The sequence below is a fragment of the Tinamus guttatus genome, unplaced genomic scaffold, assembly GCF_059628265.1.
Source record: "Tinamus guttatus ecotype Peru unplaced genomic scaffold, ASM5962826v1 Tinamus_guttatus_pri_ptg000356l, whole genome shotgun sequence".
NCBI lineage: Eukaryota > Metazoa > Chordata > Aves > Tinamiformes > Tinamidae > Tinamus > Tinamus guttatus.
In genome coordinates this window covers 3,078,295-3,090,487 of record NW_028288890.1, presented here as the reverse complement: position 1 = coordinate 3,090,487, position 12,193 = coordinate 3,078,295, and the positions used below count along the sequence as shown (strand labels likewise).

At 47.0% G+C, this 12,193-nt stretch overlaps 1 protein-coding gene across 1 annotated transcript in view; it reads left to right on the top strand.

Moving 5' to 3' along the window:
• Positions 1 to 12,193, top strand: part of SPNS2 (SPNS lysolipid transporter 2, sphingosine-1-phosphate) — a 103,206-nt gene that overhangs the window by 81,350 nt on the left and 9,663 nt on the right. Inside the window, exons 10-12 of the mRNA XM_088530100.1 lie at positions 3,105 to 3,203; positions 10,796 to 10,959; positions 11,534 to 11,616. Coding sequence (XP_088386226.1) covers positions 3,105 to 3,203; positions 10,796 to 10,959; positions 11,534 to 11,600 — 330 coding nt within the window. The 3' untranslated portion in view covers positions 11,601 to 11,616. The remainder of the gene's footprint in view (positions 1 to 3,104; positions 3,204 to 10,795; positions 10,960 to 11,533; positions 11,617 to 12,193) is intronic.

Below are 12,193 nucleotides of genomic sequence, written 5' to 3'. Positions count from 1 at the left end.
TATAGATACATGAACTGATTGCCATATATAACGTTTAGCTCAATGCATTGTCAGGATGAGGAGGCCTGGAAAAGTGCTGTGCAAATAAATATAACCATCCACTTGGATGCTTGCAAGCCTGCAAGCAGATGGTCTGCAGTGTGTTTCTGTTACACAAGGGGCTTGAGAGGATGTTTATCACACGATAGGTGAGAGCCAGGGTTAGAACTGCATTTGATGGAGAGCTTTATAGGAAGCCCTAGCCAGGGAAAGGTGTGGAAAGGCTTTAGCCAGATGTACTTGAAATGTAGGGCAAATTAATTTCTACTGATGGCTATTTATTTTGTGTAATCAGATGCATGTTGGTTCTTGCCTGAGGCTGGTGAAGAGTTTTAAAGCATTACTAGCGTAAGCCTAACACTACCTTTGTGATGTACATAAATATTATGCCATTTTTGTGGATAAAAGGCTTGCAGTATAGGCTGGACTTGGCTCCCATGGATTTCAGGGAGAGCGGACTTGTGCCAGAAGTGAGACTTTGGGAGACTGCAGTGATTTGTCGCAGCTCTCCCAAGATTTACAGTTCTCCTGCCTGCTTAAGAGCCCAGTAAGGCACTTTAGAGGTTTTGCAGGTTTAAGTTCCCTTGCAGAACAAGGATGTGTACTTATTATCTTCATAATTAAATGCTGGATTTTTATAGCTTCACATTTCCTTTGCTCTTGCATTCCTGCTGGTGTAGCAGTCTGTATCCAGCTCCCCAAATTGGCTGCAGTAAAAGGTGGTGAGAGCTAGACCTGATAAACTGTCAGCGCTGCAGAATGCACCACGCTGCCTGAGCGTTTAAACGCTTATATTTGTTCCAAATGCAAATTTGTACAAAACGGGCCTTATTCTCCTGAGCACAAACTCCAGATCTCCTCCCAGGCACACGCTCAGCCGGTGCTCAGGGAAGGGGAGGGCTGACTCTTATGGTGCATGCTAATTATGAAACAGATTTTATTGGCCATCTTTGCAAATTGGCCTCAAAATTACCCCAACCCCAAAGCAGCATTAAAGCTGCCTTGTAAGAGCAATAATGAATGAGCTGCAGTGCAGCAGGCGAGTGGGTAACACTGAGGCACGCCGGGCGCTTTGGTCTTGGAGTCCTTGGGACTTTGTAGAACGTGGTCTTAATAGTTGGGTTTTTCTTCCATAGCTCGTCTTGGAAACACGGATGATGGGTAGAGGCTTGATGGCATTTTCGTGTAAGAGGCAGGAGATAATTTATAGGGCCTCAGCTTTTCAGATCACAATCTTTTTAGGTCTTTGCTGCAAAAAGCCATCCTCCAGAATATGCAAAGCCCCGTGATGCTCATGCAAAATGTTCCCCATATTTCTGCCTCCTTTTATGACGTTAGTTCTTTCTAAATGGTCGTGAGCTGCCACGCTGGAGATGAGCCTTACTGTTTTGTTTTGGTGTCAGTCTGCCTATAGGCGTAAAACAGACATAGACTAGTGCAGGGCTGTGCTGCAGGCGAGGGGCAGTGCATGCTTTTATTCTGATTGCCTTCCATATGAATTAAGGCAATTATTGTTACAGTGTAAAACGCTGTCCTATTTTTACCAGCAAAGAAATAGCATTTCCAGAGATTGCCCCTGTCACTCAGGAACCAGCTCAACCTGTCCCTATTTCATTGTAAATTATTCCTTGGGACAATGTCTCCCTGTGAGCCGTTAACTTTAGTGAAGGGCCTCTTGGTCACTCTTCTATCCCTGCAACAGGGACACCTGAGCTATTCCCAAAGCCTGTCAGTGGCCAGAACGGTGTTTGCTTTGCTTTTGGTACTGGAAAAAAATCCCCATACGGTGTCTCAAGGATTCCTGCTAACCCAGAGAGAATCAAATAGTGAAATTGTTTTGAGCACAGTTTTCCATCAGACACACAAGCATCAGGACTTACCTCTTTGGTGTGTGGCCTCTTCCTGGGGTAGGTTGGTGGTTCCTTGCCTTTTTGGTTAACTTCACTTTTTTTTCAGGACAGCTAATCCTGGTGGTTTCACTGCAGGAAGGGGATGTCAGTAGTAAACCATGGCCTTTCCAAACCTCTATTTAAAGGGGCGAGGTTTGCCAAAGCTGCTTGGTCAGCCTCCGCACCCAGCCTCAACCTGGAGCCAGAGATGTGCCCGGACCAGCCCATGGGCTTCCACCCACCTCCACTTTCTGTGGGATGCTCAAACCAGACCGTGTATGGTTTGAATTTAGGTCTATTTTAGTATCAAAAGGCCTGTTTAGGGCTGTAATTTACTGCTGTCTTCCTAGAACAGCAGCTAACTTTTGCCGCCAACTGCTTCCGTGCCATTGCAATAAAATACTTTTTAAGCAGGAAAAAGGGTGGAATGGGTTTTTTGTGTGTTTTGGTGATCTTGTTTTGAGCTTTTTTTTCTCTCCAGGATCCTTTTGGAGGAGGAGGAGGAAAAAATCTCATGTCTGTTTGCTGCATGTTTTTTTGATCACTAGAATTCCAGGCTAAACTTAGGAAGTTATTTGGCACCATAAAGTATATGGCAGACTTGTTTCAGCCATCACTAAGTTCTTTAGCTAGGCAAAATGAAAACAGTTTGGAACTCATTTTGCTACTTGAAAGACTAAGTGTATACATGATACACATATGCATGCAAAGTTATTTATCATAGGTGTAAGTGTGAATGCATATTGGTACATATATCTGTACAGACACACACACGTATGTACAATGCAGGTATCATTCAAAATTCTCTCCAACTGGAACTAATTCACTGCCACTCATTGAAAATGATGTGTTTTGACTAAATTTGCAACTTTGTCCTTTTGCTTAGAAATTGATAGAATATAGAGCCAGGCAGGCATTATTTCTCATTTAGCTCTCATGCACTTTTTATAGCAAGAAAAATATTTTAAAGGAAATTTTGAACTGTTTCTTACATCTACCCAGCTCTGCCTCTTGAATTTGGTAGTTTTGCTTTGCCCGGGCCACCTGTGAGACTGAAATCTGGGGAAGCTTCTTCACATTGCCTCAACCTGGACATAAATTGAGCAATTCAAGATAGCTGGACTGGTTCTTCAAGGAGTTTCCTTATGTATTTATTTTCCTTCCTCTTCTTTGCAGTATGTGGTCATTCCAACACGCCGTGCAACCGCAGTGGCCTTGCAGAGTTTCACCTCGCACCTCCTGGGAGATGCTGGCAGTCCTTATCTGATTGGCTTTGTAAGTGTTCACAGTGGGTTTTGGCAGGGTTGTTTGCCCGTGTCTGTTTTTATTTGCTAAGTGCTTGTCTAAAATGCCAAGTTAAGCCATGCTGGGGAGGGCAGGTCTGTATTTACCCGTGGAAGGGAAATCAGATGGTTCACAGCAGTGCATCTTTCTTGCATGGTTGTGTTATCGGCTCCAGTTCCAACCTGGAAGGACCACTCTGGAAGGTGAAGTGAGTTTCTACATCTTTTTAGCCTAGGACATCTGTAAAGTTTATAGAAAATAGTGGTGTCTGTTGTGATACGGACATAGGTCCATTAGGAATTGGGCTGAAAGAGAGTGGTATGTTTAACTATATATCTGGTCTCATAAGGCAAATATTTCCTTGACAGTAGCAACATGCAGCTCTTCTGCTCTACTGATACGTTGACATTCAAACCTGCTCTGTGTTGTTACAAACGATGGTACAAAATCCACAGCAGGATGGATGTGTAGGTTTTGTTTCCATTAGTAGTATTCCTTCCTATTTCTGCTGCATGTGTTGTCTTTGATCTGGTTGAAGATCCCTCTTAGTCCAGCAAAATCCTAGCAAATTTGGAGACCCTGCTCCAAAACTGCCATCAGAAAACATTCCCAGCTGAAACTATAAACCTTGAAAAACATAAGGAGGAAAAAGGTAGCAGATATATTGGGCCATTACTTTCCCATCACCTTTTTGTTGAGTTTGATACACAGAATATAGTTCAGCATTTATAATATACAGTAACCTCTGTGCAAAACTGCAAGTAGCACCTCTCTTTTTACTGGAGATAAAACAGTTTGTCCTGAATTAATCAGGATCTTAACTTGTCCTGGCACCCGGCACGTGCTCTTCCAGCTGAGCACCATGTGCTTCTCAGCCAGACTGCTTGTCCTATCCCTTTTTTTAGCAAACATTTCTCTTCTGCTCATCTCAGAGAGGTTGTGCACATATTTTACCACTACTACATGCTACATATAGGTATATGTGTCATATATACATATATATATATATATGTTTTTATACATATTTACACACGTTTGCTTTTGAATGCCAGCTCACAACACCAGCCCAGTTCCTCTCTAGCCCTCTGCAGTTTGCATGAAGAGATAGATGCAGATAAGCCCAAATAGACCAAGGAACTGAGAAATAGCCGAAGAGAATAAATACATGTAACTCACCTTAGTCCTCATTTGCTCCAATGCTCTGGGGTCCCCAGGAGAAATGATCTGATTTTAACAAATATTGGAAAGTGGTGAGACAAGCACATGGCTGGGGGAGACTGCCCTGCAGAGGGGACAGTGGGGAGGTGACAGGGTGGCCAGGAGGGACCCGAGCTAGCCAGGCCAGCAGGCTGGGAGTGCAGGCAGTGCGGGCGGCAGGGTTGTCTCGGGTGACTCCGTCGCGTGTTCATCTTTTTTGTTACCAAAGAGAGACGTCCAGGAAGGGGGGCCAGGACCCTCAGTGATTGCAATTAATCTTGAAAGTTGCCTGAGGCTCTTTACCGTCACAGATTAAAAAAGAACTTTGGTTGTAGAAAATAATGCGCCTTGCCATAATGGTGCTCAGAGACCAAGCGAGTTGGGAGTTACTTAAGGATGCCCGCCTGAAATATGTATAAGGCCAATTTAATTGGTTGCCCTGGGCTTTCTTTAGACTGGGAAAATATTAATTATGATTTTGAATTAGCCTTCTGTAAGGCTGCAGTTGTTGGGCAGAGGAGATACCTGCGCGCAGGCCTGCGTGGCCGGGCACCCTTCCTGGCACCAGCACCGGTTCTGCGGCCCCCGGGCCGGCTCGTGCTCCCGTGCTACAGACTTGGGAGGGCCCTTGGAGCTCGCACAAACACCAAAAAGCAAATCCTAACCCCATCACAAGGGCAAGCAGCGAGGTGACGAACCCGCAGCTTGTCCTGCTGGAGTCCGCAGGCTCCAGGCACGGGAGCTGCCCGGCTGCGCTCCCGGATGGAGACCTTGCGCGGGACTGAAATCTCAACCCAGCAGCTCTGCTGAGTGCTCTGCGTTATAATTAGGATTTTCAAGGCAGTCTGTGGGAATCAAGCAAGCAAATATGGCTTGTACAGTTTGGGGAGGTCACTGCTACTTCTAGCAGTGCTCTTACTACCAACTTGGATGTCCGTGTCCTTGCAGGACTAAGCTGGCTCAGCCATTTGTCCGTGTGTATTTTCTGGGTACCGATAAATGATGTATTGATCTTAAAATCCTTATGTGGAATGCAGAAGGTTTTTAATAGCTGCAGTCCTGTGTGGAGAAGAGTTTTTCTGCCATATAGGGTGCCATAGGAGCTGAAGGTCAGACTCCAATTTTTCTATAGCTGCCCTGAATTCCAGATCTTGCAGTGCAGGAGCATCCATGCTCTGCATTTATGCAGTTCTTTACAATCCCCCAAAGTGACAAGTACGTGTTGCTGTTTAAAAGCTAAGTGGAAAGAAGCTTCTGTGTGTGTTTTTTTAATGTCTCTTTAAATATTGATAACTTCAACAGTATTTTATTATGGTGAAAAGTCTTAAGATAATCTTGCAATGAAGTTATGCAAATGCAGTTTTTAGGGCGCAGCTGTAATTTGCTGCCTGCCAAACACCAGGATCAATTACTATAAATCAGGGCTGCCTGTTCATTCACAAACAAGAAGCTTTGCTGCAGTATTTCATTAGATGAGATAGCTTTTACTCCTAAAGAGCTATAGCTCTTTAAAGATGTTTGTGATAACCCGCAGAGTTTAAATAAACAGTGTTTAGTGACTTGGAGTCTATCTCCGCATCTTCATCTTGAGGGAGTCAGGGGGATCTTCCCGCTGATCAGTGCATCCCCCCCAACACTCCCATCTTTGGAAGGTCCCGCTGTGCCTGTCCTTTGCTTCCTATGGGAGCGGGGAAGGTCTCTCCTCTCCCCGCCTTGCTCTGCTCTATGCGTTTGTCCCCCGGCAGCATCGAGGAGCCAGGGGGTTTGTGCAACTCCGGAGATTTCCTGGAAGGGTTGGAGCAAGAACCCTATCGCTTCTCACCCTCTGCTTTTCTCCTTTCCTCAAGTTTCTCATGCAAGTCAGTTGATAAACTAGATCTAATGAGCCGCTTAAATAGCAAGAATGCTAATGGCTTTCCCTTAGCAAGTAGTTAGCAGAGCAGTGTTAATTATCAGTGGTGTATCTTGCCTGCCCCGTATCAGCAAGGCAGATCAGCATCTGATTAGGGGCATTCCAAGGAAAACTGCAGTAAATGCAGCAAGGGAGATACTTGTGTAATGAAAGTTATAATTGGAGCCAGAGATTTCACAGCCTTGGCCTAGTTTGGGGCAGTGTTTTGGCAATTTACTTTCCAAGATACTTTCCAACATCCAAGTAAATACTGAACTCCTGTGGAAAGCAGGTCTGTATGTACAGGATTGTCTGTCCTGTGGGAGGAAGCTGAATTCATGTATTATGGTTTAAAATTTGTACAGTATGGTCTAAAATGTTATGGCTACCATAGAACCCTACCCCACACAGGGGCTTATCAAGTGCTTGCGCATAGCACCGTGTCCCCTGCCAGAGCTGCAGTGTGAAGAAGCAGAGCAGATTCTGTAACAGAAGAGTGTGGGTTACCCCAGCGCTGCTGTAGCAGTCAGGGCTGGAGCAGAGATGTCTCCCTGGCGGCACGTTGGGATTCATGAAAGCTGCCTCCCTCCTACCCTGGGACACCTCTCCAGGAGAACTTGTTCATTTTCCAGGACTTGCTTCCTGTGAGAGCAAAATTAAGTGTCCAGTGAGTGTTTCTTACAGTGATTTATCAGATACTGCTTCTGAGGAGCTGTCCCACCCGGCCACTGGTGCTTGTGCTTGAAAGCTCAGCCTGGAGGTTTGTTTTTCCCCTGAATTCTTTCCCCAACATGTGATCCCGTCCCCATGATGGCTCTAAGCTGGTGGTAATGAGGATTAGCGGCTGGAGAAGCTTTGCTGGGAGTGCTTCTATCACGAGTGACTTGCTGTAGCACTCTAGCACACTGTGGTGCTCGGGAATATATTATGCATTTATAATATATACAAGTGTGTGCAGGATACATTGTCTCTGTTTCACCGACCTCAGCCTTTTGGCAGCACCTTCCATCCCCTGATGAAGACAGCGGATGTCACGCGAAACACGTTCCTGCTTTGATTCATTAGCAAGTGCCAGCTGCTCCGGAGCCCAAACTGGATCCTTCCTCGTGTAAAGGCTTTTCCCCATGGTCACACTTGTGTATGAGCCAGATTGTGATGGTTTAAATGGACCTTGCCCTTGCAGTCTATCATTCCAAGTATGCGTTTCTAGGAAAAGAAACCCCAGCCCCTCACACTTATTCTCTGCTTTTCTGAAGCAATAATTTTAATATCAGGAATTCTCTAGTCCTGGCTGAGCTGAGTAATTAAAAGTCTTTTTTTTTTTTTTTTTTCATGGCACATGGAAATCCCAAATCTTTTATATAGCTGGCAGCTCCAAAAAAGAAACAGGGGAGAATTAAGCACCTGGAGATCAATCTGTATAGGATTTATCTCCTCGTGGCAATGAGCTAACAAGCTTTCCACTTCTGCTGATTCAGCAACAGAAAAGATTTAAATCTGCCCTAAAAAGCCAAGTGACTTCCCGTATATAAAATGCTCCTTGCCAAGGATTCACAGCTTGCTCGATTTTCTTTTCCACCCCAGAACTGTTGTGCCCTGACATTTGCTGTGACTTTGGTTAGGAATGCAGGCTCTGGGTCCCTGGCAGAAGAGCACCCTGCAGCCTTGGGTCTCTCATTTCTGCAGCAAGGGGGAAGGTGCGAGTCCCTGTGGCTGCTGGACCACGAGCCTGTTCCTGAGAACAGCAACAGGGGAGAGGGTGATTGGCATCTGTCCCCGAGGAAATAAGAGTGCAGAAAGGAGCTGGTCCTCGGGGGCAGCCCGCCCCGGCTGCGTAAGGAGTGCGTGAGAGCAATGGAAATAGTCCTCGTCCCAGCAGAGCTGCAGTTCCACCGGGGATGATCTGCTGAAATAATTGCAGCAGGAAGCTCACGCTCCTAAGGCACGAGCGGCAGGATGTGCAGATCGGAATAACCCCCGAGACCGGCCCGTGTCCCCTCGCGGAGCCCATGCAGCCCCACACCAAGACCCACTTTCAGGAGATCATCTGCTCTCTGGGCTTGTTGCATGTGGGACACACAGGTGGGACGGGAGCAGTGCTGCAAGGAGGGCTGTGTCACCCAAGCCACTTGCTGTGGACAGGGACCCTGCCAAGGGTCTGCTCCCAAACCGCGCTCCTGTGCCCCACAGCTTCCTTCATCACATGAGCCAGCACCCTCCAGCCCTTCCCATTGAAGCAGTGAGCCCCCTTCCTCGCTTCCACATTCCCGGGGCACGGGGGAAAGTGCAGGAATCTCTGCAGCAGGCAGTGCTGGGCACACTCGGGTGCTGTCCCCAGCCAACTGGTGAATCTGGGTGCCATCTCAGAACACACTTAAGATTAGCAGGGTCTGGCTTTTTTCCCCATCATGCAAACCAATTTAAAAAGTGAAATAACTTTTAGAATATAATTGCTCTTCCCTTCTGCAGCTTTCAGAACTAATATAAAATAATGAGCTTTATTTCCCCTTTTTATAATGTGTTTCTCAAGCCATTTAGCACAGCATAAATGTATGTGCTCCCCCACAGGCCTGTGGAATTGCTTACTTCTCCTTTATGAAATCCCTTATTTGGGGTTTCCGGGCTACATTTGCAGTTATATTTGATTTTGAAAAGATCCAAAGCAACTTCTCACGTGCACCCCTGATTTGAGGGTGGGAGCCCCTACAAACTCGGTGTCACTGTGAGGTTACAAGGAGCAGTCTGTAAAGGAACCGTATCGGAGGAAAGAGCCAGGGAGAAATGGCCTCCATCAAACTGGTAACAAAATCAGATATTTCTGCCTTGACACTGCGTTGGAAATACCCATTTATATAGCAAGATTTGCCGAGAGGCAAAGTCAGAAATTTAGTCTGCCAAGTCCTCTTGGTCTGAGATCTCTGTTGCACAGTGAGACAAAAGATGTGAACTTTTAAAAAGTGACGATGTTATCAAGCACTTTCGATTAGGCTGCAAAACAGCAGCAGGGCTGCCCAGTTTCAAGTTTGGGGTGAAAGCTTGGATATTGTTGCCCACTTACCAATTAGCAGAGGAGAAGGAATCTCAAAAATGAGCTGGCCCTGGCCCCGTGTGTGAACCCTGCTTTTACCTAGTCGTGACAGAGAGGAGGGACCAAATGTGACACTAGACAGTGGACTGCCAAGTCACGGGGTGACAACTCAGAGCACTGTCCTTAGGGGGAGTCTGGAAATGCAGAAAATTGGCAGTGCAGAGTGGCCTGTTTGGCAAGCAGGGCGCCCTGCTTGGAACATATGTGTTCCATTATGTCCTGCGGCCTCTTGAGAGAAGGTGCCAAAGCCCCAGCCTTAGCAGGTGGCTGGTAACCGAGCGGAACCAGCGGGAGGGAACGCGGAGTGCATGAGATAACAGCAAAAGCCTCTGCAGGAGACCCAGGAAAGCTGCAGAAGACCTAAGAGATGCAGGAGGTCTATGAAACCTCGAGTAGAAGTGTACATGGTTTGTTGGGAAGGATGGCACCTGCAATGAAGAAAAAAGCACAGAGGTATTCCTAAAATGTGCACTTGCGTGAAAAATAACAATGCCAACAAGATTTGTTGGCATAAAAGATTGATACAGTGCCGTAGAAGGAAAGGTGTGGGGAAAACTCAGTAGGAGTTTTATTTGCTGGAGATTCTGTATTTTCAAAGCTCTTTTTAGCCTGGGAAGTCATGTCATCCATAGGATAAAGCAATCAGGAGCATATGGCTAGCTTTTCATCCTGTTGCTGATTGATCATGTGAATTTGCAGAGTTATTTATTGTATGGTCCTGCTGGAGAGTAATTGTATCCATTCCCAACACTAAAAAGTGTTTTAAAAATTCTAGGTGAAAGATGCTTTGAAATGCAAAGCCTCAGTTGTGGTTATTGCACGTGGACGAGCTGATTCAGTGCCCAATTTTGGTTCATAATAACGAGTAAGGAAGATGTTGGGAACTAAGGTGGCTGGATTCAGGAGGGAATAAATTATCAGCCGAGGCCCCCATCTGCTGAGTGCAGTTCTGCTGTGCTCCTGGGCTTGCACTCTCTCACATTTGAGCCTTGTTGCCATTTTTTTAACAAGTCTCCTAGACTAATTGCCACTGTCTTTTGCCTTTCAATCAAAGGACTGTTTTAACCGTCAACTCTCCCATGAAACTTGATAATGCTCCTGGTTTTCTGCCTTGCTGTGCACTGTGAAAAAGTGCCCTTTGAGAGGACAGCAACACTTAACTCTATCCCAAGCATTGGAATTTCCTCCTCCTCCTTTCTGTGGTAACAGAAAGGGAACAGAGAACAGGGAACAGAGCAGAAGTCTGGCTAAAAACCTTCAATCCTTAATGTAGATACCCTGTCCCCCAAACCCGGTCCGTTTTACCCACGTGGACATGTTCTGTGGGTGCCTCTTCAGGGAACTGTGGTCTCTCCCTTATGCCTCTTTTTCCTCTAAGTGACTGATTTTTTTGCCCTTCTCTCCTAGATCTCAGACCTGATACGACAAAGCACCAAGGAGTCCCCGCTCTGGGAGTTCCTCAGCCTGGGCTACGCGCTCATGCTCTGCCCCTTTGTCGTCGTCCTGGGAGGGATGTTCTTCCTGGCCACAGCCCTCTTCTTCCTGAGCGACCGCGCCAGAGCTGAGCAGCAGTGAGTAACCCGGCGGGCCAAGCGGGGCGCTGCGGAAGCCTCTTCTCTCTCCTTTTGCTTGTACTCTTGTCCCAGGCCTTGGTCCTTCAGGTAAAGGATGTTGGGCTTTGCATTGAGGAGCTCAGCTCAGCGGAGTGCATGGTTCTGCACGAAGCGCAAGGGCTTGGGTCATGCTGGCTGGGCATCCTTTACAGGCTTCTGCTGCGGTGGAGCTCCGTCGTTGGCTGTGTGTCCCCGAGAGGAGCATGTTGTTTGAGATCACAGGCCCCTTTTTACCCTTGCGTGGGCATGTCACAGCTCAGGCCTCCTGCACTGAGAGGTTGCTGAGTTGGGGAACCTCTGGACTGCCAGGTGAAGAGCAAGAGAGACCTTATAGAGCTTGGTGGTCAGCTTTGAATCCCTGGTCCCATCTCAGCCACCTTGCCCTGCTCACTACCTCAATGTACAGAAGCATCAGGCAAGAAAGAAGCAAGCTGTGTATGCGGGGACACATACGCTCCAGGGTGGCTGCGTTAAAGATAGTCTCTCCCAGTCCCTCTTTGCACCTTGTAAAAAAAAAGCTACTGTTTTTCAGTAAAGAGACCGATTCGGACCACCTCACGGTTGGCAACTACAGTAATTCAGAAGACGCTTCCACATGACACACACACTTCTGGGGTTAGTCCTTTTCTCCTAATTGTTGAATGATGCGAGTGTCTGTGTATAATGTAGCACTGAACACGTGGGCAGGTGCTGAGGCTGCTGTTGTGACGGAGCTTCCCCTTCAGAAATCACACTGCAGCGAGGCTGCACAGGCTTTGTGCTGGCCTAACAGCACCCGTGTAGGCAGGCTAGGCAAAAACTCCGAGGAAGAAGGACTAGGAGCCCTTGGTGATTCTGCAGCCAGGAAGAGAGCAGAGCTGTCTTTGCTCTAGCTTAGAAGAGAGGCCCTGGCATTACTGGGTGCGAGACAGCTAGAGGGAACATGAGGTATGTGGAAGTGGACGTGAGTGTGCGAGCTGCTTGGGTGATGCTTTCTGGCTCACACAGCCGTATCAGATGGAGGTGAGAGGTTTGGAAACAGCGATGCAGACTGTACTGTGGCCATGTGCAAGCAGTTCCTCCTTCTGTGTTCTTAACATGTGCGAGAGTGGAGAAAGGAAAGGGTTTCCTCTTCGCAGGTTATCGCTCCCCTTCAGCATCCTTCCCTTTCCCAGTCTGTCTGATTCACATTTGTCTATAAACTCCATATAAC